The following is a 24,537-nucleotide window of genomic DNA, read 5'->3' on the forward strand; positions in this document are numbered from 1 at the left end:
AAAAAAGATTATGTGCATTCCTGTATCTATACCCCTCGTGGTTTTATACAATTCTATAAGATCACTCCACATTCTCCAGTGCAACATTGAAAACACTACCAACCTGCCCAGTTCCTTGAGATGTAGCAACATCGTCATCAATCTCCTCTACCAGTGTTCTTGTCTATATTAATCCCCCTTTTCAGCATTCTTCATACTGCACAGAAGAAAATCTCTTCTGCCAAAACTGTCCACATCAAGCATCAAACACTCATTTATACTAAATCTGTGTTCTTCTTCTGCACCACCTCCCCTACCAGCCTTCACATCCAACCACCTGCACCGATTCTACCACTCGCCTACACGCTAGGACAATTAACCTACCACCCTACTTGTTGGTGGGATGTGAGTGGAAATCACAGCATCCAAATGAATCTGCATGGTCACGGGGAGAAGGTGCGCACTCCAAACAGCACCGCAGGTCAAGATTGAACCTGGGTCGCTGGAACTGTCAGGAGTGTCTCATCAATTTTTCTGTTACTCTCTTAACACTATCCGAGTGTTTTGGAAGTCTCTGCTCCAGGCAGTTTATTGGAATTACTGGTGAGGCACAAACAGGCAGAAGTGGACTTACCACCTCGGAGAATGGAGAAGAAGAAAAGCCAGAAGAGGCAGATGATGGGGGCCGCAGCAGCCTGTTTCACCACAGCAGTGTGCAGTCTCTGGCTCAGCTTGGCAGGCAGGTATGTGTAGTAGAGGTTGTACTTGTCCACCAGATACCGCAGCATTATGTAGATCAGTCCTAGTGAGGATCAAACGCATGACAGCAGCATTGGTATCCAAAACTATTTTGGAATACCCCCATCCCACCCCACACACCGCTTGTGTGCACACACACATACACACACACACACTTCATGCATGCACAAACTCATACCACACACCTCACAAGGAAGTTGCTGGAGTGGGCCTCTCAGCCCTTCAAGCCTACCCCCCGCCCCCCCATACGATATGATCATGGCTGATCCATGTTGGTCTTTTCTGTGTCAGTTCCCCATTTACCCCAATTCCTCAAATTTTCCAAATATTGATCTACCTTCACCTTAAATATATTTAATGATACGGCCTCCACCAGCATCAACGGAAGAGAATTCCAGGGATTCACCACCCTGTAGGTGAACAAAGTTGGCACACCTTGGAAGGGAATGGCCCCTGATATTGTCTCCATGTTCAAGATTCTCCCATGAGTAAAAACACCTCAACATCTGCCCTCTCTGGCTCGTGTAGGAATTTGTATGTTTGAACAAGGTCACCACTCATTCTCTTTTAAACATAAAGAGACAGATGTGCATACACTGTCCCAAAGGAATATTATAAGCAAGAGCACGTGCATTTCTGTTCCCACCATCCCCTAATCCAGCTCATCTGAGTTCCAGGAGTCCTGCAGCTGTGCCCTGGGACTCATCCTGTGACCTTTCTAGTTAGTGCAGATCAGCACACAGCAATGTGGGTGACAGGGTCAAGGAGAGCTGGGTTCCCTCACTGTAGACCCATGTCGGATAATCACTCCCCCACTTTCCCATGAGTGACCATGAGGGAAAAGTGCAGATTCTTCCACCTCCTGCCTAAGTGAAAAGGTAAAAGTACTCACTTGGCTGTAGGCACAGGCACCTCATACCGAGTCCCAGTCTGACACTGACTATAAGGCATACAAGCAGAATTAGGCCATTTGGCCCATCGAGTCTACTCCACCATTCCATCATGGCTGACTTACTATCCCTCTCAATGACACTTTCTTCCTTCTCCATGTAACCTTTGTGCCCTGACTAATCAAGAACCTATCAACTTTCACTTTAAATACATTCAATGACTTGGCCTCCCAAGCCATCTGTGGCAATGAATTCCATATAATTCTCAACCCTCTGGCTAAAGAAATTCCTCCTCACCTCTGTTCTAAAAGGACATCCCTCTATTCTGAGGTTGTGCCGTCAGTTCCTAGACTCACCTGCTACAGGGAACCACATCCACTCTATCTAGGCCTTTCAATATTCAATAGGTTTCAATGAGATCCCCTTTCATTCCTGGAATCATTCCCAGGAACCTCCACTGGACTCTCTCCAATTCCAGCACACCTTTCCTTAGATAAGGGCCTCAGAACTGCTCACAATACTCCAAGTACTGTCCGACCAATACCTTATAAAGCCTCAGCATTAAAACCTTGCTTTTATATTCTAGTCCTCTAGAAATGAATGCTAACATTGCATTTGCCTTTTTCACCACCAACTCAACTTAAAAACATAGAAAACCTACAGCACAATACAGGCCCTTCAGCCCACAAAGTTGTGCCGAACATGTCCCTACCTTGGAAAGTACTAGACTTATCTATAGCTCTCTATTTTACTAAGCTCCATGTACCTATCTAAAAGCCTCTTAAAAGACCCTATCGTATCCACCTCCACCACCGTTGCTGGCAGCCCATTCCACTCACTCACCACTCTCTTGAGTAAAAAAAAAACTTACCCTGACATCTCCTCTGTACCTACTCCCCAGCACCTTAAACCTGTGTCTGCTTGTGGCAACCATTTCAGCCCTGGGAAAAAGCCTCTGACTATCCACACGATCAATGCCTCTCATCATCTTATACACCTCCCATCCTCCTTTGCTCCAAGGGGAAAAGGCCAAATTCACTCAACCTATTCTTATAAGGCATGCTCCCCAATCCAGGCAACACCCTTGTAAGTTTCCTCTGCACCCTTTCTATGGCTTCCACATCCTTCCTGTAGTGAGGTGACCAGAACTGAACACAGTACTCCAAGTGGGGTCTGACCAGGGTCCTATATCGCTGCAACATTACCTCTCGGCTCCTAAATTCAATTCCATGATTGATGAAGGCCAATACACCGTACGCCTTCTTAAGCACAGAGTCAATGTGCGCAGCTGCTTTGAGCGTCCTATGGACTCGAACCCCAAGATCCCTCTGATCCTCCACACTGCCAAGAGTCTTGCCATTAATACTATATCCTGCCATCATATTTGACCTACCAAAATGAACCACTTCACACTTACCTGGGTTGAACTCCATCTGCCACTTCTCAGTCCAGTTTTGCAACCTATCAATGTCCTGCTGTAACCTCTGACAGCCTTCCACACTATCCACAACACCTCCAACCTTTGTGTCATCAGCAAACATACTAACCCATCCCTCCACTTCCTCATCCAGGTCATTTATAAAAATCACGAAGAGTAAGGGTCCCAGAACAGATCCCTGAGGCACCCCACTGGTGACCGACCCCCCATGTAGAATATGACCCAGCTACAACCACTCTTTGCCTTCTGTGGGCAAGCCAGTTCTGGATCCACAAAGCAATGTCTCCTTGGATCACATGCCTCCTCACTTTCTCAATAAGCCTTGCATGGGTTACCTTAACAAATGCCTTGCTGAAATCCATATACACTACATCTACTGCTCTTCCTTCATCAATGTGTTTAGTCACAACCTCAAAGAATTCAATCAGGCTTTTAAGGCACGACCTGCCCATGACAAAGTCATGCAGACTACTCCTAATCACATTATACCTCTCCAAATGTTCATAAATCCTGCCCTCTCAGGATCTTCTCCACCAACTTACCAACCACTGAGGTAAGACTCACTGGTCTATAATTTCCTGGGCTATATCTCTACTCCCTTTCTTGAATAAAGGAACAACATCCGCAACTCTCCAATTCTCCGAAACCTCACCCATCCCCATTGATGATGCAAAGATCATTGCCAGAGGCTCAGCAATCTCTTCCCTTACCTCCCACAGTAGCCTGGGGTCATTTTATCCAGTCCCGGCAACTTATCTAATTTGATGCTTTCCAAAAGCTCCAGCACATCCTCTTTCTTAATATCTACATGCTCAAGTTTTTCAGTCTGCTGCAAGTCATCACTACAATCACCAAGATCCTTTTCCATAGTGAATACTGAAGAAAAATATTCATTAAGTACCTCTGCTATTTCCTTCGGTTCCAACTTGCAAGTTAACCTTTAGGGAATCCAGCACAAGGACTCCCGAGTATCTTTATGCCTCTGATTTTTGAATTTTTCCCCTATTTAGAAAATAGTCTACACCTCTATTCCTTCTACCAAAGTGCATGACTATACACTTCCCTACAATACATTCCATCAGCCACTTACTCGCCCATCATCCCAATCTGTCTGTCCTTCTGCAAACTCCCTGCTTCCTCAACAATTCTTGCCCCTTCACCTATCTTGGCATCATCCGCAAACTTGGCCACTAAGCCATAAATCCCATCATCCAAATCATTGACATATAACAAAAAGGAGTCCTAAAACTGACTCCTGTGAACACCACTAGCACTGGCAGCCAACCAGAAAAGGCCCCCTTTATTCCCATTCTTTGCTTCCTGCCAGTCAACTAATCTTCTATCTTTCCTTAGTACCATGGGCTCTTATCATGGTAAGCAATCTCATGTGCGGCAACTTGCCAAAGGCCTGAAGGAAATCCAAGTAAACAATATCTACTAACTTTCCTGTGTCTGTCTTGCCTGTTACTTTCCTCAAAGAATTCCAACAGATTTGCCAGGCAAGATTTTCCCCTTAAAGAAATCATGCTAACTTTGGCCTACTTTATTATGTGCCTCCAAACACCCCAAAATCTCATCCTTATGATGAACTCCAACATCTTCCAAGCCACTGAAGTCAGGCTAACTAGTCTATAGTTTCCCTTCTTTTGCCTCTCTCCTTCTTAAAAAGTGGAGTGGCATTTGCAATTTTCCACTCCTATGAACCATTCCAGAATCTAGTCATTCTTTAAAAATTATCACTGTCTTGAGTCAACAGTGCATGACATTCTTGAGATGCATCAAGAGATGGGCAGGTAACAGTTTTGAAGAGCTTATTAGAACTTCTCAGATTAAGGACAGATGGAAGAGAAGATCATGATCACCCACATCATATGACACGGCACATAATGAATGACTTAGTGCCTCCAAAATCTCTTTAGATATCTCTTTCAGAACCTTGGGGTGTGATCCATGTAGTCCATGTGACTCATCTACCCTCAGACCATTCAGCTTCCCAAGCACTTTTTCCTTAGTAAGAGTAAGAGCAACTACACTCACTTCTGCCCCTGACTCTCAAATTTCTGGTATACTGCCAATATCTTCCACAGTGAAGACTGACACAGAACACTGAAGTTCTTCTGCCATTTCTTTGGCAAGTTGCCACACATGAGATTGCTTACCAAGGTAAGAGCCCATGGTACTACAGGAAAGATAGAAGATTAGCTGACTGGCAGGAAGCAAAGAGTGGGAATAAAGGGGGCCTTTTCTGGTTGGCTGCCAGTGCTAGAGGTGTTCACAAGAGTCAGTATTAGGACTCCTTTTTACTACCTTTCCAGTGTCATTTTCCAGCAGTCTGATACATAATGTCACCTCTCTTACACATTCTATATATCTGAAAAAACTTCTTTTACATCAATGGTTAGCTTACCTTTATATTTCATATTTTCTCTCCTTAGTTGGTTTTAAAAGCTTCCCAGTCCTCCCATTTCCCTCTGTTTTTTGGTCTCTTTTATGTCCCCTCTTTTCCTTCGACGCTATCTTTGATTTCCCTTGTCGGTCACAATTGTCTCATCCTCCCTTTCGGATGCTACAGATTCTATGGGATGTATCTATCCTGTGCCTACTGAATTGCCCACAGGAACTCCAGCCATTGCTGTTCTGCTGTCAGCCCTGATAGTATCCCCTTCCAATCAACTTTTGCCAAATCCTCTCTCATGCCTCTGGAATTCCCTTAATTCCACTGTAATATTGATAATCCAATTTCTCCCTCTCAAACTGCAGGGTGAATTATGTCATATTATGATCACTGCCTCTGAAGGGTTACTTTACCTTAAGCTCTCTAATCAAATCAGGGTCATTACATAACTAACACTCAATCCAGGCTCAACCACGAGCTGCTCTAAAGAGCATCTCATAGGCTTTCTACAAATTCCATCTCTTGGGATCCAGCACCAACCTGACTCTCCCAATCTACCTGCATATTGAAATCCCCCATGACTGTTGTAACATTGCCTTTTTAACATGCCTTTTCAATCCCCTGTAGTAATTTATATCTCGCATCCTGGCCGTTGGTCAGAGGCAAGTACGCAACTCCCATCAAGGTCTTTTTACCCTTGTAGTTTCTGAACTCTACCTACAAGGATTCTACATCATCCAATCCTATGTTGCCCCTTTTTAAGGATTTGATTTCTTTTTTTTTACCAACAAAGCCACCACATCCCCTCTGCCAACCTGCCTGCCCTTTTGAAACAATGTATATCCTTGGATGTTAAGCTCACAACTATGATATTCTTTCAGACATGATTCAGTAATACCTCCAATGTCATAACTGCCAATCTCTAACTGTGCTACAAGATCATTTACCTTATTTCTTATATTGCATGCATTCAGATATAACACCTTCAGTCCTGTATTCATCACCCTTTTTGATTTTGTTCCCATGTTATACTTCAACTGATCCCACTGACTGCACTTTTGCCCTCTCATCTGCCTGTCCTTCCTCACAGTCTCACTACACACTGCATCTACTTGTATATCATTTGCCCCATCGTCAGCCCTATCACTCCAGTTCCCATCCCCTGCCAATTTAAACCCTCCACAACAGCTCTCGCAAACCTGCCCACAAGGTCCTTTTTGTACAGGTCATACTTTCCCCAGAAGAGATCCCAATGATCCAGAAATCTGAAATACTGTCCCCTGTACCAATCCCTCAGCCATTCATTTGTACTATCAGCCTACTCCTGCCCTGTCTAGCATTTGGTACTGGGAATAATCTGGATATTTACTACCTTGGAGATCCTGCTCAGGACCTCGACCCCCTTTTCTACCTTTGCCATTGGTGTCAATGTGCACCAAGACCTCTGGCTGCTCACCTTCCCTCGTGAGAATATTCTGCAGCCACTCTGAGACATCCTCGACCTTGGGAGGCATCACACTATCCTGGCAACTCTTTCACAGCCACAGAATTTCCTGTTTGCCCCCCTAACTATCAAGTCTCCTATCACTATCGATCTACCTCTCTTTACCTTCTCCTGCTGAGCCTCACAGCCGGCCACAGTTCCAATGTCTTGACTGCTGCTGCCATGCGCTGACAGGTCATCTCCCTCAGCAGTATCCAAACGGGTATACTTGTTGCTGAGAAGAATGGCCACAGGGAAACCCTGCACTAACCACTTATTCCCCTTACTTCTCCTAGTGGTCATCCATCGACTATCTGAAGCCTGCACGCTGGGTGTGGCCACCTCAGTAAAAGTCTCATCTATGAGGTTTTCAGCCTCCCTGATGGTCCTGAGTGCATCCAGCTTCAGTTCCTTGACCTGGTCAGTCTGGAGCTGACACTCATCCCTTGGAGGAAGAGAGAACAGTAATGTGGACATCCTTTGAGGAGGGCTTCATGTGTTCTGACCAGGGACTGGAAACAGCTTCAAGAAAAAGCAGTAAGGCCTCTCATACCACAGCAGCAACAATGCTCCAAGAGTGCATCACTGGCTGGGTGTGCCGAGGCTGTGAATCAATGCAAGTCTGAATTTTCTATCAGAGAGGCCAAAACAAGCAGAGGTAGCACTGTGAGTGTGTCCTTACCAAAAGGAACGATGATAGGGCAGGTAATGCTGTATGCAGTCACCACCGTGAAGATGCACAGTATCCACGCGTAATTCAGTCCAAACTCAAACGGATACGCCTGATGCTATGGGACAAGGAAATATAGATGTTATGGAGAAACTACCTACCTTATCTGTACCAGTCCTAATTTCAGCCCTCTACCTTCTCTACTACAAGACAGACAAACCCAGGCTCTCCTTGTAATTGAGACTATCCAGCCCAGGCATCCTCCTCTGCCTCCATAGTACATCCGTATAAATTTGTGAGAGCCTTTGATGACATACAGAATCTCCTCGAACTCCTAATGAAATATAGCTGCTGCCATGCCTTCTTTCTATTTGCTTCAATATGTTGGGCCCGCCCAGGATAGATCAGAGATGTTGACACCCAGATCTTGAAACTGTTCACCCTTTCCACAACCGTCGTTGTGTGTGTGTGTTCTCCAGACTTCCCCTCCCTGAAGTCCACAATCAATTCTTTTGTCTTGCTGACATTGAGTGCAGGGTTGTTGCTGTTTCACCTCCTGACCAGCTGAGACTTTTCACTCATGTTTGACACCACATCTCCACCTGAGATTCTGCCAACAACAGTGGTGTTATACACTAATTTATAAATGATGTGTGAGCTGTGCCTAGCTAGTCATGAGTGTAGAGAGAGTAAGCAGAGGGCCAAGCACACATCCTTGAAATGCACCTGTGTTGATTGTCAGCAAGGAGGAGATATCATCACTAACCCATCGTGACTGTAGGCTTCAGATGAGGAAGTCAAGGATCCAGTTGCAGAGGGAGTTAAAGAGGGTCCAGTGTTGAGGTTTGTTGACTAATACTGAGGGATTGGCAGTGTTGAAAACTGTAACTGATAAACAGGAGGGAGGTACTGCTGTTGTCCAGATGCTCCAAAGCCCAGTGGAGAGCTTGTGAGATTGTATCTGCTGTAGATCGGTTGTGACAGTAGGCAAATTGCAGTGGGTCCAGTTCCTAGCTCAGGAAAAAAGTTAATTCTACCCAGAACCTCTCAAAGCACTTCATCACAGTAAATGTGAGTGCCACCAGGCGATAGTCACTGAGGAACCTCACACTGCTCTTCTTGGGCACTAGTATAACTGATGTCATTTTGAAGCAGGTGGGAATTTCAACTGCAGCAGTGAGAGACTGAAAATCTCCGCCAACACGCCAGCCAATTGGTTGGCCCAGCTTTTCAGCACCCGGCCATCTGAGGCATTGCAAGGGTTCACTCTCTTGAAAGATGTTCTGAAGTCAGTCTCCAAGACAGATCACAGAGTCGCTAGTTGCTGTGAAGATTCACAGTGATGAACGACCCTGTAGTTTTATTCTCCCTTTCAAAGCATGCATAGAAAGCATTAAGCACATCGGGGAGAGAAGCATCAGTACTATTTATGCTGTTAGGTTTTGCCTTATACTTTAAAACAATTCTTGGCAATAATGAAGCCTATACACTTTAATAATATTAACTCTTGTAATGACTTTGTGTCTGCAATTCCATACAGCAAGATAATTTAAGGATATATAATACAGATAATTACTACTTAAGGTACTTTATTACTTAGAATGAAGAAGATTGAGGGGAGATTTGATAGAGGTATACAAAATTATGAGGGATGTAGATAGGGTAAATGCAAGCAGGCCTTTTGCACTGAGAATGGGTGAGACTACAACCAGAGGTCATGGGGAAGGGTGAAAAGGTTAAGGGGAACATGAGGGAAAGCCTCTTCACCAGAGGATCATGAGACTGTGGAACGAGCTGCCAGCACAAATGCTGCATTCCAACTCAATTTCAACATTTAAGCAAAGTTTGGATAGGTATATGGATGTTAAGGGTATGGAGGGCTATGGGACCAGTGCTAGTCAATGGAAATAGGCAGTTTAAATGTTTTCAGCATGGACTAGAAGGGTCAAAGGCCCTGTTTCTGTGTTGTACTTTTCTCTGACTTGTAGGAAGTAATGGCCTGCAAACCCTGCCACAACAGTCTTGCATTTGTTCTTGTCTCTAACTTTACACGGAATTGCCTCTTGTGATGGCCTTCTGTTGATTGCACCTGGACTTCTTGTAGGGCTCTGGGTCACTGATCTCAAATGCCATGGATCTAGCCTTCAGCAGTCTGTGAATCTCCTGTTCACCAGCAAGTTCTGTTTTGGGTACACTCAGTATGTTTTTGAAGGCACACACTCCTCCAGACAGGTCTTGGTAAAATCTGTGACAACCGTTCACCCTGAATACGGATCAGAACACTGACTGAAAGCAGTCCTGTAAGTGCTCCTGTACCTCACCACTGGTGTTGCAGTTCTCAGTCTCTCCCTGTATACCAGGAGTAGAAGTACAGTGAAGTGATTGGTCTTGTTAAAGTGTGGACTTGATTGTGGTCCAGCAGTGATCAAGCGCATTCCACAGGTGTCATGTTGCTCACAGACTCCATTCAGCATTACTGTACCCCTTGTGGGAGATGAACACCAGCCCAGGTGTTGCCCTGTTTTTACAAAACCAGGGGCTCTGAATGCCTTCCCACCTCTCCTTTCCCTCAGCAGCTCATTCGAAAACCTGAGGCAAACACAGAACCAGTACTGACCTGTTTGACAACTTTCCTGTCAGCTGCTGATTTGGCCATCAGCATCCTGAAGGTGTAGAGCAGGAGCCCGGGCAGGCGCAGGAGTTCCATTGAGTTCCCAATGAAGGCTGCCGCGATGACATAGTTCACAAAGAAGGCACCCTGATCAGGGAGGAATACGCACCTGGGAACAAGGAAAGTGCTGGCATCAGCAACCCTGCATCCAAGCTCCACACCCCACAGAGGTTCCACAGGGAACTGAGGGCAATGGGGAACTGCCACAGAAGAGGAGTCACTAGCCTGCAGAAATCAGCCAAGAGGGGGGCAGGTCTGAGGGCCTGAGTGGTCTACGCCTGCTCCTGTTTTCATGTGATACCCTCCCCATCATCTCAGGGCAAACAGCTCTGGTAGATGTGCTCTGCTCAAACCCAGCTTCAGGCATCTCAGGCCTCTGCCCCACTCTGTCACAGATCCAAGGGCACAGCCTCAGCATAAAGGAAGACAGACCCTGTTAGAACAAGGTGAGAGGGAAGCTCTTCAGCCAGTGGGTTGTGAATCTGTGGAATGCATTGCCACAGAGGGCTGTGCAGGACAAGTCATTCATTGTATTTAAGGCAGAGATTGAATGGTAAGGCAGTTAAAGGTTTTGGGAAGGCAGTTAGGGAATGGGCTTGAGAAGAAAATTCAGCCATGACTGAATGGCACAATAAACTTGATGGCCTGAATGGTGTAATTCCACTGTTGCATCTTATGGGGTTGGACAGGATGTGAAGGAGTCCAGAATTAAGAGTGACCCATTAAATGTAAAGGGGTAATTCATTTAAGAGAGATGAGGTGAAGCTCTGAGTCTATTTATAATGTAAAGGGAGAAGTGTTCAAGATTAGCAACAAGATAAAACGTTAGCTGATGTAGGGTTGAGATTACAGTCAGATCAGCCAGAAACCTACCCAATGGCTGCCCAGCTCAGGCCCTATTTGCACATTTGTGAGCTCCTTGTTCATCGCTCAGAACACCACCCCTCATATGATTCCCACACAGTACAGAGAGCTGTACTTCTCCTTCCATTTCCACCTCTCAGCCACCCCACCATTCATAATCTCTCTCAGACATACCCTAAACATTTCCCCATTGCTCCTTCCCTTGTCCACACAAGCATCTGTGTACGAGCACCAGCTCAAGAAGGCAGCATCTATCAGCAAGGATGTCCAGCATCCTGCTCTGCCATCTTTTCTCTGCAGGACGTACAGAAACCCCAAGTACCACACCACCAGGTTCAGGAACAGCTGCTTTCTTACAGCCATTAGGTACTTGAACCGACCTGCGCAACCAGAACCCTACAGCAGCAACAGAACACCTCTTACACCATTCCTCCATCGTGAATCCACGTGTATGTTCCACCAGCAACCCATCTTGCAAGCTCTATTTTACATACACTTCCATTTTAAGACAGACATGTTGAAAGCAGGGAATGGAGGGGTATAGATAGACCACATGCACAGCATAAATTGACACCACAGTCAACACTGACATTGATGGCTGAAAGGCCTCTTCATGTGCTGGACTGTTCCACGAATGGGTTGATTGGTGTAGAAGCTAGGACAGTACAGCATAAGAACAGGCCCTTCAGCCCATCATGTCTGTGATAAACACAATGCCAAATTAAATTAAGTCCTATCTACTTGCACATGATCCATATCCTTCCATTCTTTGCATATTCACGTGCCTATCTAAGTACATGAGTCTGTCAAAGCCTCCTGAATGCCTCTGTTGTATCTGACTCTACCACCATTCCTAGCATCCACCACTACGTTTCAAAACAAAAGTGCACTACAGGAATAGCTCCTTTAAATTCCCCCCCCCCCCCTTAAAGCTGCCCTCCAGTATTTGGCATTTCTACCTGGGACCCTATTTATCCCTCTAATAATTTTAGAGAGTTCTATTAGTTTTCCTGTCGGTCTCTGACGGTCTGGGGAAAAAGCTATTTTGTCCCACAATATTGAAAAGACATTTGGGCAGGTATATGGATGGGAAAGGTTGGAGAGATATGGGCCCCATGTGGGCAATGGGAGTAGCTCAGGTAGACAACTTGGTCAGCATTGACAAGATGGATAACTCTCTGACTCCCCAGTGTGTAACTCAATGAGTCTTACCCAATTACCCATCCTTCAAGTACACTCTGTCCTACTCCATCCCATTAAACACAAGCATGTGACCTCTGAATGTATTCTCTTCAATGTAGGCTCCAAATCCTACAACTGTTGGATGTCATCCTTACTTCCAGTAAGATAGCGGCACGATTGGTCACATTGCCTTCTATGGGGTCAACAAAAGGTGTTATTATCTTTTTTTAAAATGTATTTTCATGATCACAAGACCATGCTGGACATCAGGAACTGAAAGTACTGCAAGTCTACCCCACGATCGAGTTGCTCGTTGGTGCGGACTGTGCAGCCGCCTGTGTCAGAGGAGTCGGTGGGTGAAGGAGGTGTGCAGTCTAACAGCAAGTGACGGTCTTAGTCACTTGTGATCGCCAGACCCTGTTGGACATTGTTAGTGTGGAAAGCTGCAATTCCGATTCACTGATTTATGGGTGGACGGCAGCCGAGCTGCGTGGCCTTGGTCGTAGCAAGGATAAGGCCTCGTGCCTGGGAGAGGGGCTTTGGAGTCGGCGTCCAAGCTGGAGGTGATGCTGCTCTCCGGTGTTCACTCAGTAGAAGACAAGCCATATTGTCTATGGCAGACTGCTGCAACTTTCATCTACTCAGGGTCTTGGACTATATTTTCTGTGTGATTATATTTTACTGATATCTCATATGTGCTCGCTACCTCATATGCACTATATGTGCTTTGTGCGTCGTGTGACTGTTGGTATTGTGTTTTGCACCTTGATCCCCGAGTAACGCTGTTTTGTTTATCGAATGACAAATAAACTTGAACTTGCAGACTGGTTACTCACTCAAATCTGATCTTGCCTTTCTCCAGAAAATGTTTGTCAAATAGCCAGCGGAAGAAGACGTCTAGGCTGCAACAGAAAGAGAAAGAAACAATGAGTTAGTTACTTTGTGTATGGTATTGAATAAAGATTGAATATTAAAAGGGCTCAGTCAGCACAGGCCAATGAGACTTGCTGAATGTCAGAAAAGAATGAATTGTTTCATTACAGAAAAACCAGGTGACTGCAATAAGACATCATTTTACAGAGAAAAGGAACAGGTCAAAGTAGTTGGAGAAAGACAGTAAATGCTGGAATCTGAAGCAACAATTGTGGTGGGAAAGGAATTGCAGATATTTTGGGCTGACAGTTTCTGATCCAGGTTTTGACCCCCCAATGACAACTTCTCCCCCTCCACAGTTGCTGCCCCACCTGCTAAATTCCTCCAGCAGATTGTTTCTTGAAGCCAAACTGGCTTAAGCGTTTCTTTCTTTTTCAATCTTTTTATCAATATCAACATGATAAGATTAGTACATAGATAATGGGATTACAAACTTACAAAATTAAAATGAACATAAAAGGATACATAAGCAATAAGTACATTATAGTTGTCTTCCCAAATCATGAATGATACAAATATCATATAAACAAAACAAAAAACTAAGTAATTCATGTTGAGAAAAAGAAACAAAAATATTAATACCCTAAGAAAAACTAAACTATTAAGAAAAAAAAGGAGAAAAAAATTTTTTTTTAAATTAAAAAAAATAAAAACAAATAAATGGGCTGTTTATAGTATCTATTAAAAAAATTACAAAATCATCAGTGTCCCCAACTCCAATCCTCTCAACATAAATATATATAATCAAAACCGGAAAAACAAATAGGATTGGAACAGGGTCAAATTACATCATGTGAAAATATTGAATAAATGGCCTCCAAATCTTTTCAAATATAATAGAAGGGTCATATACGACACTTCTAATTTTCTTCAAATTTAGACATAACATAGTTTGAGAAAACCAATGAAATACGGTAGGGGGATTAATTTATTTCGAATACAACAAAATAGATCTTCTAGCCATTAATGTAAGAAATGCAATCATCCGACAAGCAGAAGAAGATAAATGGATTGACCCCATCATTGGTAAACCAAAGACTGCAGTAATAGGATGTGGTTGTAAATCAATGTTCAATACCGTAGAAATAATATCGAAAATGTCTTTCCAATATTTTTTCAAAAGCGGACATGACCAAAACATATGAGTTAAAGAAGCTATCTCAGAATGACATCTGAAACATATAGGATTTATATGGGAATAAAAACGAGCCAATTTATCCTTGGACATATGAGCCCTGTGCACAACTTTAAACTGTATCAATGAATGTTTAGCACATATAGAGGATAAATTAACTAATTGAGGAATTTTATCCCAATTCTCAATAGGGGTAATAAAGTTAAGTTCTCTTTCCCAATGATTTTTAATCTTATAAAAGGCCTCTGAACGTATTTTCATAATTATATTGTAAACATTTGATATTACACCTTTCTGAAAAGGATTTGGTTCTAACAATTTCTCCAAAATACCCGAAGAATCAAGATTTGGAAAGGTAGGAAGTACAGTGTTTAAGAAATTCCTAATCTGTAAATATCTAAAAAAAAATGAGATCTGGGCAAATTATATTTATTAGATAATTGTTCAAAAGACATAAAACAATTATCCAAAAATAGATCAGAAAATCATAGTATTCCTTTAGTCTTCCAAGCTGAATAAGCTTGGTCCATAATAGAAGGATGAAAAAAGAAATTGGATACAATAGGAATAGTTAAAACAAATTGATTCAATCCAAAAAATTTCCGAAATTGAAACCATATACGTAAAGTGTGTTTGACTATCGGATTGTCAATTTGTTTATGCAATTTAGAAAGAACAAAGGGAAGAGAAGTCCCTAAAATAGAACCCAATGAAAATCCTTGTACAGATTTAGTTTCCAGATTTACCCAATGAGGGCTAGGAGATAAATCCCAATCCCTTAACCAATATTTCAAATATCGAATATTAATTGCCCAATAATAAAATCTAAAATTAGGCAATGCCAATCCACCTTCCTTCCTTGCCTTCTGTAAATATCTTTACCTAATCTAGGATTTTTGTTCTACCATATATATGAGGAAATTTTTGAATTGTCAAAAAAGGATTTTGGAATAAAAATTGGTACCGCTTGAAATATATATATAAGAACTTGGGTAAAATAATCATTTTAATAGCATTAATCCGACCTATCAGAGATAAAGACCATTTAGTGAACAAACATTTAATCTAATCAATTAAGGGTAAAAAATTAACCTTGAATAACTCCTTATGATTTTTTGTAATTTTAATCCCTAAGTATATTAAAAAAGTCATTAACTAATTTAAAAGGTAAATTTCCATAAATTGGAACCTGTCTATTTAAGGGGAACAATTCACTCTTACTAAGATTCAATTTATACCCGGAAAAATTACTAAACTGAGCCAACAATGATATAACTGCAGGAATGGATTTCTCAGGATCAGAAAAATATAACAACAAGTCATCTGCGTATAATGATAACTTATGTATATCCATCCCACGAGTGATGCCAAAAATGTTAGGTGATTCTCTGATAGCAACTGCCAAAGGTTCCAGAGCAATATCAAATAATAATGGACTAAGAGGTCAACCTTGCCTGGTACCCCGAAATAAACAAAAAAAGGGAGATCTTTGATTGTTAGTAAAAACCGAGGCTACTGGAGTATGATATATCAATTTAATCCAGGATATAAATGTCCTAATATTGAAAAAAGAATAGCGATTTTTAATAAAACCAGTTTGATCCTCCGAGCTAATTTGAGGTAATACCTGCTCCACCCTGGTCGCCAGTAACTTGGACAAGATCTTGGAATCTACATTCAATAAGGATATTGGTCTATAGGATGCACAATCAGTAGGATCTTTATCTTTTTTCAATATTAAAGAAATGGAAGCTCTATAAAAAGATTGTGGCAATTTACCTAGTCTAATTGCTTCTTCAAAAACCTTGCATAACCAAGGAGAAAGAGTAGAGGAAAATCACTTTAAAAATTCCACTGTATACCCATCTTGACCTGGTGCTTTCCCAGAATTCATAGAGGAAATAACACCTTTAATTTCTGCATCCGTTAGAGGAGTTTCTAATATTAAAAGTTCTTCTGATGATAATTTTGGAAAATTCAATTTCCCAAGAAAATCATGCATGGTATTAGGATCATGAGGAAATTCAGAATGATACAGAGAGGTATAAAAGTCTTGAAAAGATTTGTTTATCTCATCATGGTCAACTGTCAGTTCACCATTCTGTTGATGAATCTTAATAATCTGACGTTTAACCGAAGCATTTTTCAATTGGTTAGCAAACAGTTTACCCGATTTATCACTATGTATATAAAAATCAGTTCTGGTTTTCGTTAATTGATTTTCAATCGAAGATGTAAGTAACAAACTGTGTTCCATTTGAAGTTCAACCCTTTGTTTGTAAAGCTCTTTACTAGGAGCAATCGAATATTTCTTGTCAATTTCTCTAATCTTATCAACCAATAAAAGAGTTTCCTTCTTAATACGTTTTCTCAAACCAACAGAATAGGTGATAATCTGTCCACATATATATGCTTTAAAAGTGTCCCAAAGTATTCCGCAGGAAATTTCATCCATGAAATTAGTTGAAAAGAAGAAATCAATCTGTTCCTTCATAAATTTAATGAAATCCGGATCTTGCAGTAAGGTAGAATCAAATCGCCATTGCTTAGTACTAGAAGCATTATCCATTAATTTAATAGAAAGTTTCATTGGAGCATAATCAGAGATGGCTATAATGTCATAATTACAACCAGTTACAGATGGAATAAAATGAGAGTCAATAAAAAAAGTCAATTCTCGAGTAAGAATGATAAACGTGAGAAAAATGAAAACTCTTTGTCCTTAGGATGCAGAAATTTCCAAATATCGAAAATTCCATTATCAGTCAAAAAAGAATTGATGTAAGTGGCCGACTTATTTGGTAAAGTCTGAATGGATATAGATCTATCCAGCAAAGGATTTAAACAACAGTTGAAGTCACCGCCCATTATTAACATATATTCATTTAGATTAGGTAGAGAAGTAAATAAAGACTTAAAGAAATCAGGATAATCCACATTTGGAGCATAAACATTAACCATAGCAACCTTCTTATTAAAAAGTAACCTAGTAATTAACAAAAATCTACCACTTGGATCCGAAATAATATCGTGTTGAACAAAAGCAATAGAGGAGTCAATAAAAATTGGAACTCCCCGTACTTTAGCATTCGAATTCAAATGGTACTGTTGATCCTTCCAAAACCTAAAAAACATTGATTATCCTCTTTCCTCACGAGTTTCTTGTACAAAAATAATATGCGCATTCAGTCTTTGGAATACTTTAAAAATCTTTTTCCGTTTAATCGGATGGTTTAAGCCATTAGTATTCCAAGAAACAAAATTAATGGTCTGAGCCATATTTCTAAAATCAACCCTTTGGTATATAAAGAGTTAACCAAAGTATGAAGTCATGCACACGGAAGATGAACAAAAATAAGGGGAGGACCCAGAAATGACGACACGGCAGACATTTTAGTAGTTTGAAATCAGCCCAAATGAAAAAACTAGAAAAACTAATAAAAAAAGCAATAGAATTAAAAGGGAACCCCCCCCCCCCGCCCACCACCCACAGAAAAGAGACCCTCCTGAGCCTGAAAAAGGCCAGGAAAAAAAGAAATTGTGAGACTAAATCTACCCCCATGTCTCCAGAAGGCGACTCCAGATATATAAAGGAGGAAAAAAAAATCCACCCAAAAAGTAATTAACACTATACTAAAACAGACTTCTTAATATAATTGCTAGTAAAAAAAATATAAACACTGGTAACTTATAAATCGTGTTAAAACCCGAACAAATAAAAGTTAGGATGTGATAAGAAAGGCATTATAGGAAGAAGACGGCGAAATTTTAAAAAAAACAAGAAATATTTTAGAAAAGAAACCGCCATCTTAGTTACACAAAAAATGAAGATATCAAAACGTTAAAAAAATTCACCTTCAAAGGATTAATAATAATAACCAAAAATAAAATACAATGGTTAAAGTAAGTAAATTTAAAAGATCAGTATGTCGATAAAGAAAAACTTTAACTGGAATATAAAATGTAAAATAAACCTACACCAATAGTCAGAAACAAAATCTGGTTTTGGAAACAAAAACTATCTTGTAACGATCAAAACCATACATGAGAATCCAAAACAGTAGGATAGTTCTCATCCAGAAAGCTTCGAGCATCAGATGTGGAGAGAAAAACACGACGTGGTGCATTCAAAGGCGAGATTCTAAGTTTCGCAGGGTTTAAAAGCGCTGGTTTTAGGTTTTTCTCATAACATTCAGACATCAAAGGTTTAAAATCGAGCCGTGCCTTCATTACTTCTGGGCTGAAATCCTCCATGAGCCGAAAGTGGAATTCTCTCAATTTAATCATCCCTAAACGCCGAGCCAAACGAATAAGGTGCTCTTTAACATGCACATAATGAAATCGAACAATTACAACCGGTGGTTTAGATGAAGAACTTGGTGATCAGCGCATAATTCTATGGGCACAATCAAGTAACGGAGGACTGTCTGGGAATACAGAAGGGAACGCATCCTTTAAAAGTTGAGCAAAATACTTCGAGGGGTCCCCTTGTTCGATACCTTCCGGGAGACCAAGTATGCGTAAATTCTGTCTTCTAGACCGATTTTCAAAATCAACACTCTTGGCTTTAAGTATTTCCAACTGTTTAATCGCCGAATATAACTTCTGCTCCAGTTTCTCGATTTTCAAGTCTCGCTTCCGAGTGTCCTCTTGCAGAGTTGCGATTAGAGATTGATGCTGTTTAACTTCATGATCAATCTTATCCTGAGAATCCTGGAAAGCCTTTAAATCTGCTTTGAAAGTTTGTCATTGTTCTTCAAATTTTTCATTCAAGAGCTCCAATATCGTATCAGAAGTCAATTCAGTACGGTTAGGATCAGTCTTTTTTTTCTTTCCATTGCCGTTAGAATCTTCCCCAGGGTCTCGCCCTTTAGATCTTAAAGCCATTTCAGTACTCATTTCTTCAAAATTCAGAGTACCCTCTTAAAGATAAGTCCAAAAAGTAACAAGAATCTTCTGGTGTAGGTAAAAATAAGTTAAATAATGGTGATCATAGGTTAAAAAAGTAAAGGTTATGGAGCGAATCTAAAACAGTGCTCACTCCATGAGCGTCTCCTGGTGACTCGGCTGAAGGGTTTGAGGGTGGGTGGAGTTATGTTCCACGTAGATCGTCAGAGTGGTTCTAGGTGGCTGTGGACTCTGAGATGCCCCCTGAAAGGTCAGGGAACTACCTGATGGTACCAGAATCGTTACTGTACCTGCTCAGCAAACTATAGGAAGGATTCCCCCCCCCCACCCCCCACCCATATTCTCAAAGGCAGTCAGGGATTGGCAATAAATGCTGACTTTCCACAGATGACCAAAAAGAGTTGAAATCCTGGGAGAAAGAAAAGTCACATTTCTGCAATGCTCTTCATGACCTCAATATGCTCCACACAGTTCACACTGCAAAGAAGAAAGCTTGGAATTGCAGCCACTGCTGGATTATAGAAAATGTAGCAAATTGCTGCAGCAATAAGTGAACTGGTATGAAATACTCTTTGGTATAACTGGATAAAGTTACAGCACCAAAACAGGCCCTTCAGCCCACTGAGCTCATGCTTACCGTCAAGCACTGATCATATTTTATTCTCCCCAAGTTCCCACCAACTCCACCACTCACCCAAATATTCCTTCCCTAATGTGGCAATATGCCTGATGTCTGAATGGCTATAGAATTGAATGAGAGAAATTGTGAATAATTTAGTTCAGCTCTTAATTTATACTTCCGCAGAGTGGCACAGCGGGTGAAACCACTGCCTCACAACCTCAGGCTTGATGCTGACCTCCGGTGATGTCTGTGTGGAGTTTGCATGTTCTCTCTGTGACCATGTAGGTTTCCCTTGTGCTCCAGTTAAGTCCCACATGCCAAAAAGCATGCAGGTCTCTAGGTTAACTGGCAGCTATGAGATTAAAATGGGATTAGCATAGGATTGGTGCAAATGAGTGGTTGATGGTTGGGGTGCAGTTAGTGGATCAAAAAGCCTGCTTTCGTGCTGTTTATGACTTGTCAAACACAATGAACTATTTAATTATCAAGACAGACAGACAGTGGAATTGAGTTTCCAAAACTGAGCATTTAAAATTCCTCCACAAACCTGTCAAATTGTTATAAAAGCAGCTGCTCCATTAATGGAGGAGGCTTTGTCACCAGTCTAACCTACCTGCACCCCTTTCTTCAATGATGACAAGTACTGCCATCTGGTGACCACTCAAACCCCAAAGTGGAGTTTGTTGCCCTGTGCACAAGTACACAGGGAACAAGAACAATAAAAAAAAGTTTAACTTGCAGCAGCATCACAGGTACATAGCACATTATAAACAACATTCTCAAGAGAAAGCATAAAATAAACACAAATCAGAACCAAAAAAAAGTCCACTGCAGTTTGACATGGTCATGGTGATGGGTGGCAATTACAACTGTGCAGGTTCAAGAACTGAATGATTGAAGGGAGCCTCTCACTTCAACTAGAAATGAATGATGTGGGCTTTGGACTAATCACATATCCGGATTAAAATTCAAAATCCTTGGTGTTAATGGAGGCCTTACCTTGTTAGACCCAGCGATGGCAATATCAGCACCATTATAATGAGGAAGGTGTAGAGTTTGTGCATAGTGAGCCGGTTTTCAGCAGACCTGTTGGGGTGATGAATTTAGAAATGTGAGGAGAAAATTTCAGACAGTAATCAAATCTCTGAAAAAGCAATGATTATCCCTCTCTTCTCAGTTTAGCAAGAGGGCATTCAGTGGGGCAGTTAAAGCCTACACGTGTCCTTGAGAAAAGCTTACCATGCCTGTCCATTCTGATCACCCACTAATCTCCGCATAAAAAATTGTCCTGTACATCTCCCCCTCTCACCCTTAATGCATGCCCTCTAATATTAGACATTTCGACAGTGGGGAAAAGATACCAGCTGTCCGGTCTAACTATGGCTCATAGACGCTTATAAACTTCTATCAGGACTCCTGTCGGCCTCTGCCCCTCCAGAGAAAACAACACACATTTGTCCAACCTCTCCTTTATAGCTCATGCCTCTAATGATGACAGCATCCTGATTAACTCCTTCTGAAGCCTCTGCACAGCGTCCACATCCTTCCTATTATGGAGTAATCAAAAGTAAATTTATTACTTCAGATATTGCCTAACCAGAGTTTTGTGCAACTGCAACATCATTTCCTGACTCTTGAACTCAATACAAATAATAAAGGCGAATATGTTGTATGCCATTTTTATCATCCCATCAATCACTTTCAGGCTACATCCACACGAGATCGGATAATTTTGAAAACACCGGTTTTGCGTAAGAACGATAGGTTTTTGAAAACACTATGCGTTTTTGAAAATATCTCTATCCACACTGAAACAGAGATTTCAGCGTATCTCCTCCTCCTGCGCATTCGCAGGACACATCTACCGAAAACAAGCGACATACTTGGTGTCGAATCTCACTGTAAAAGCGCGTGTTTGTGTAGTTACAGACTAGAAAAACTTAAAACGACGGACAGCTGTTGGCTCTCGCGCAGGAGAACCTAAAACTAAAAAAAAAAACACAAATACTGGAGCGTACGGCGGCAACCAACAGGGAGTTCACAGACAGATTGACCCGGCTGACGACGAACATTGAAAAACTGACTAACTCTGTTATATTAATAAAGCACCTTGTTAAATGTATAAAACATGTCTGCATCAGTGTTATCTTGTATTTCCATACAATGTTACATTAGGCTGTTACACATCTATTGTCAAAGTACTTGCATAAATAGGTAAACCACCTTCATATGAGCAAGGACAGAAAACGGCAAAGTGAGTACAGTATACTTATTTATTCAGTAAGTTATGGGTCAAACTATTTGGTGAGTACATTTCTAACTCTTCTGGCTTCAGTCTCATTGCCGTCTGTTCTGAAATTGTTAGGTTGCGTTCAAGAAAACAATGAAATAGCACGCTGCCGTCTGATAGCGTTTTCAAAAGTCTCCAGTTACCCCATCTACACTGATCTGCCTGAACAGCGTTTTCAAAAATATCCAGCCTGGAAAGCGTTTCTGAAAAGATCCGGTTTCGGGGGATGAAAACGCCGTTTTAGAGTGGATGGAGTGTAAAAACGAAGAGAAAAAGCTTCGGTTACGGATTTATCCAGCATAGTGTGGATGTAGCCTCAGGGAGCTATGGGTCTTGGACCTATATGGCCCACACTGCTACGAGTCCTGTGATTAACTATACCATCTCAAAATGCAACACTTCACACTTTCTACATGTCCTGCATTTCAGCTTTCTACCTAGCTCTCTAAATTCTCTCTTTAGGACCTCCACTCTTCCAACAATGGAATCTCCTATCACCACTGCATTTCTTCTTTGTTCCTTCTCTTCTGAGCCACAACGCTAAAGATCCAGTTGCTGCAGCTCCCCTGGTATGTCGACCCTACCCCAACAGTATCCAAACGATATATTTGTTATTGAGGGTAATGGTCACAGGGTTACTCTGTACCAGCAGCCTATTTCCCTTCCCTTTCCCAACAGTCGTCCATTCACCTGCCCCCTGCAACCTAGGGGTGACTATCTCCCTGTAGCTCCTGTTTATCACCTTCACAGTTTTCCTTATGAGTCAAAGGTCAACGAGTTGCAGCTCCATTTCTTTAACACATTCTCCAAGGAGCTGCAGCTCGGTGCAGAAGCTAAAGGTCTCCCAGAATTCCTACATAACCATTTAACAATTACAGCACGGAAACAGGCCATCTCGGCCCTTCTAGTCCGTGCCTATGCTTACACTGACCTAGTCCCACTGGCCCGCACTCAGCCCATAACCCTCCATTCTTTTCCTGTCCATTTACCTATCCAATTTTACTTTAAATGACAATACCAAACCTGCCTCTACCACTTCTACTGGAAGCTCGTTCCACACAGCTACCACTCTCTGAGTAAAGAGATTCCCCCTTGTGTTACCCTGAAACTTTTGCCCCCTAACTCTCAAATCATGTCCTCTTGTTTGAATCTCCTCTACTCTCAATGGAAAAAGCCTATCCACGTCAACTCGATCTATCCCCCTCATTATTTTAAATACCTCTATCAAGTCCCCCCTCAACCTTCTACACTCCAAAGAATCAAGACCTGACTTGTTCAACCTTTCCCTGTAACTTAGGTGCTGAAACCCAGGTAACATTCTAGTAAATCTTCTCTGTACTCTTTCTATTTTGTTGATACTGTTCCTATAATTCAGTGACCAGAACTGTACACAATACTCCAAATTCAGCCTTGTACAATTTTAACATTACATCCCAACTCCTATACTCAATGCTCTGATTTATAAAGGCCAGCATACCAAAAGCTTTCTTCACCACCCTATCCACATGAGATTCCACCTTCAGGAAACTATGCACCATTATTCCTAGATCACTCTGGTCTACTGCATTCTTCAATGCCCTGCCATTTACTATGTATGTCCTATTTGGATTATTCCTACCAAAATGCAGCACCTCACACTTAACAGCATTAAACTCCATCTGCCATCGTTCAGCCCACTCCTCTAACTGGCCTAAATCTCTTGGCAAGCTTTGAAAACCTACTTCATTATCCACAAAGCCACCTACCTTAGTATCATCTGCATACTTACTAATCCAATTTACCACCCCATCATCCAGATCATTAATGAATATGACAAACAACATTGGACCCAATACAGATCCCTGAGGCGCACCACTAGTCACCGGCCTCCAACCTGACAAACAGTTATCCACCACTACTCTCTGGCATCTCCCATCCAGCCACTGTTGAATCCATTTTACTGCTTCAATATTAATACCTAACTATTGAACCTTCCTAACTAACCTTCCGTGCGGAACCTTGTCAAAGGCCTTACTGAAGTCCATATAGACAACATCCACTGCTTTACCCTCGTCAACTTTCCTCGCAACCTCTTCAAAAAATTCAATAAGATTTGTCAAACATGACCTTCCACGCACAAATCCATGCTGACTGTTCCTAATCAGACCCTGTCTATCCAGATAATTATATATACCATCTCTAAGAATACTTTCCATTAATTTACCTACCACTGACGTCAAACTTACAGGCCTATAATTGTTAGGTTTACTCTTAGAACCCTTTTTAAACAATGGAACCACATGAGCAATACGCCAATCCTCCGGCACCACCCCCGTTTC

General features: G+C 41.8%; 1 protein-coding gene across 1 annotated transcript in view; it reads right to left on the bottom strand.

Annotated features, from left to right (window-relative positions):
- LOC140733157 (CSC1-like protein 2) overlaps window positions 1-24,537 on the bottom strand; it is a gene marked incomplete at its 5' end in the record, with an annotated part of 101,887 nt that overhangs the window by 20,783 nt on the left and 56,567 nt on the right. Inside the window, 5 exon segments of the mRNA XM_073056088.1 lie at window positions 614-781; window positions 7,627-7,732; window positions 10,232-10,394; window positions 13,168-13,233; window positions 20,929-21,015. Coding sequence (XP_072912189.1) covers window positions 614-781; window positions 7,627-7,732; window positions 10,232-10,394; window positions 13,168-13,233; window positions 20,929-21,015 — 590 coding nt within the window.

The sequence above is a fragment of the Hemitrygon akajei genome, chromosome 9 (genome assembly GCF_048418815.1).
Source record: "Hemitrygon akajei chromosome 9, sHemAka1.3, whole genome shotgun sequence".
NCBI lineage: Eukaryota > Metazoa > Chordata > Chondrichthyes > Myliobatiformes > Dasyatidae > Hemitrygon > Hemitrygon akajei.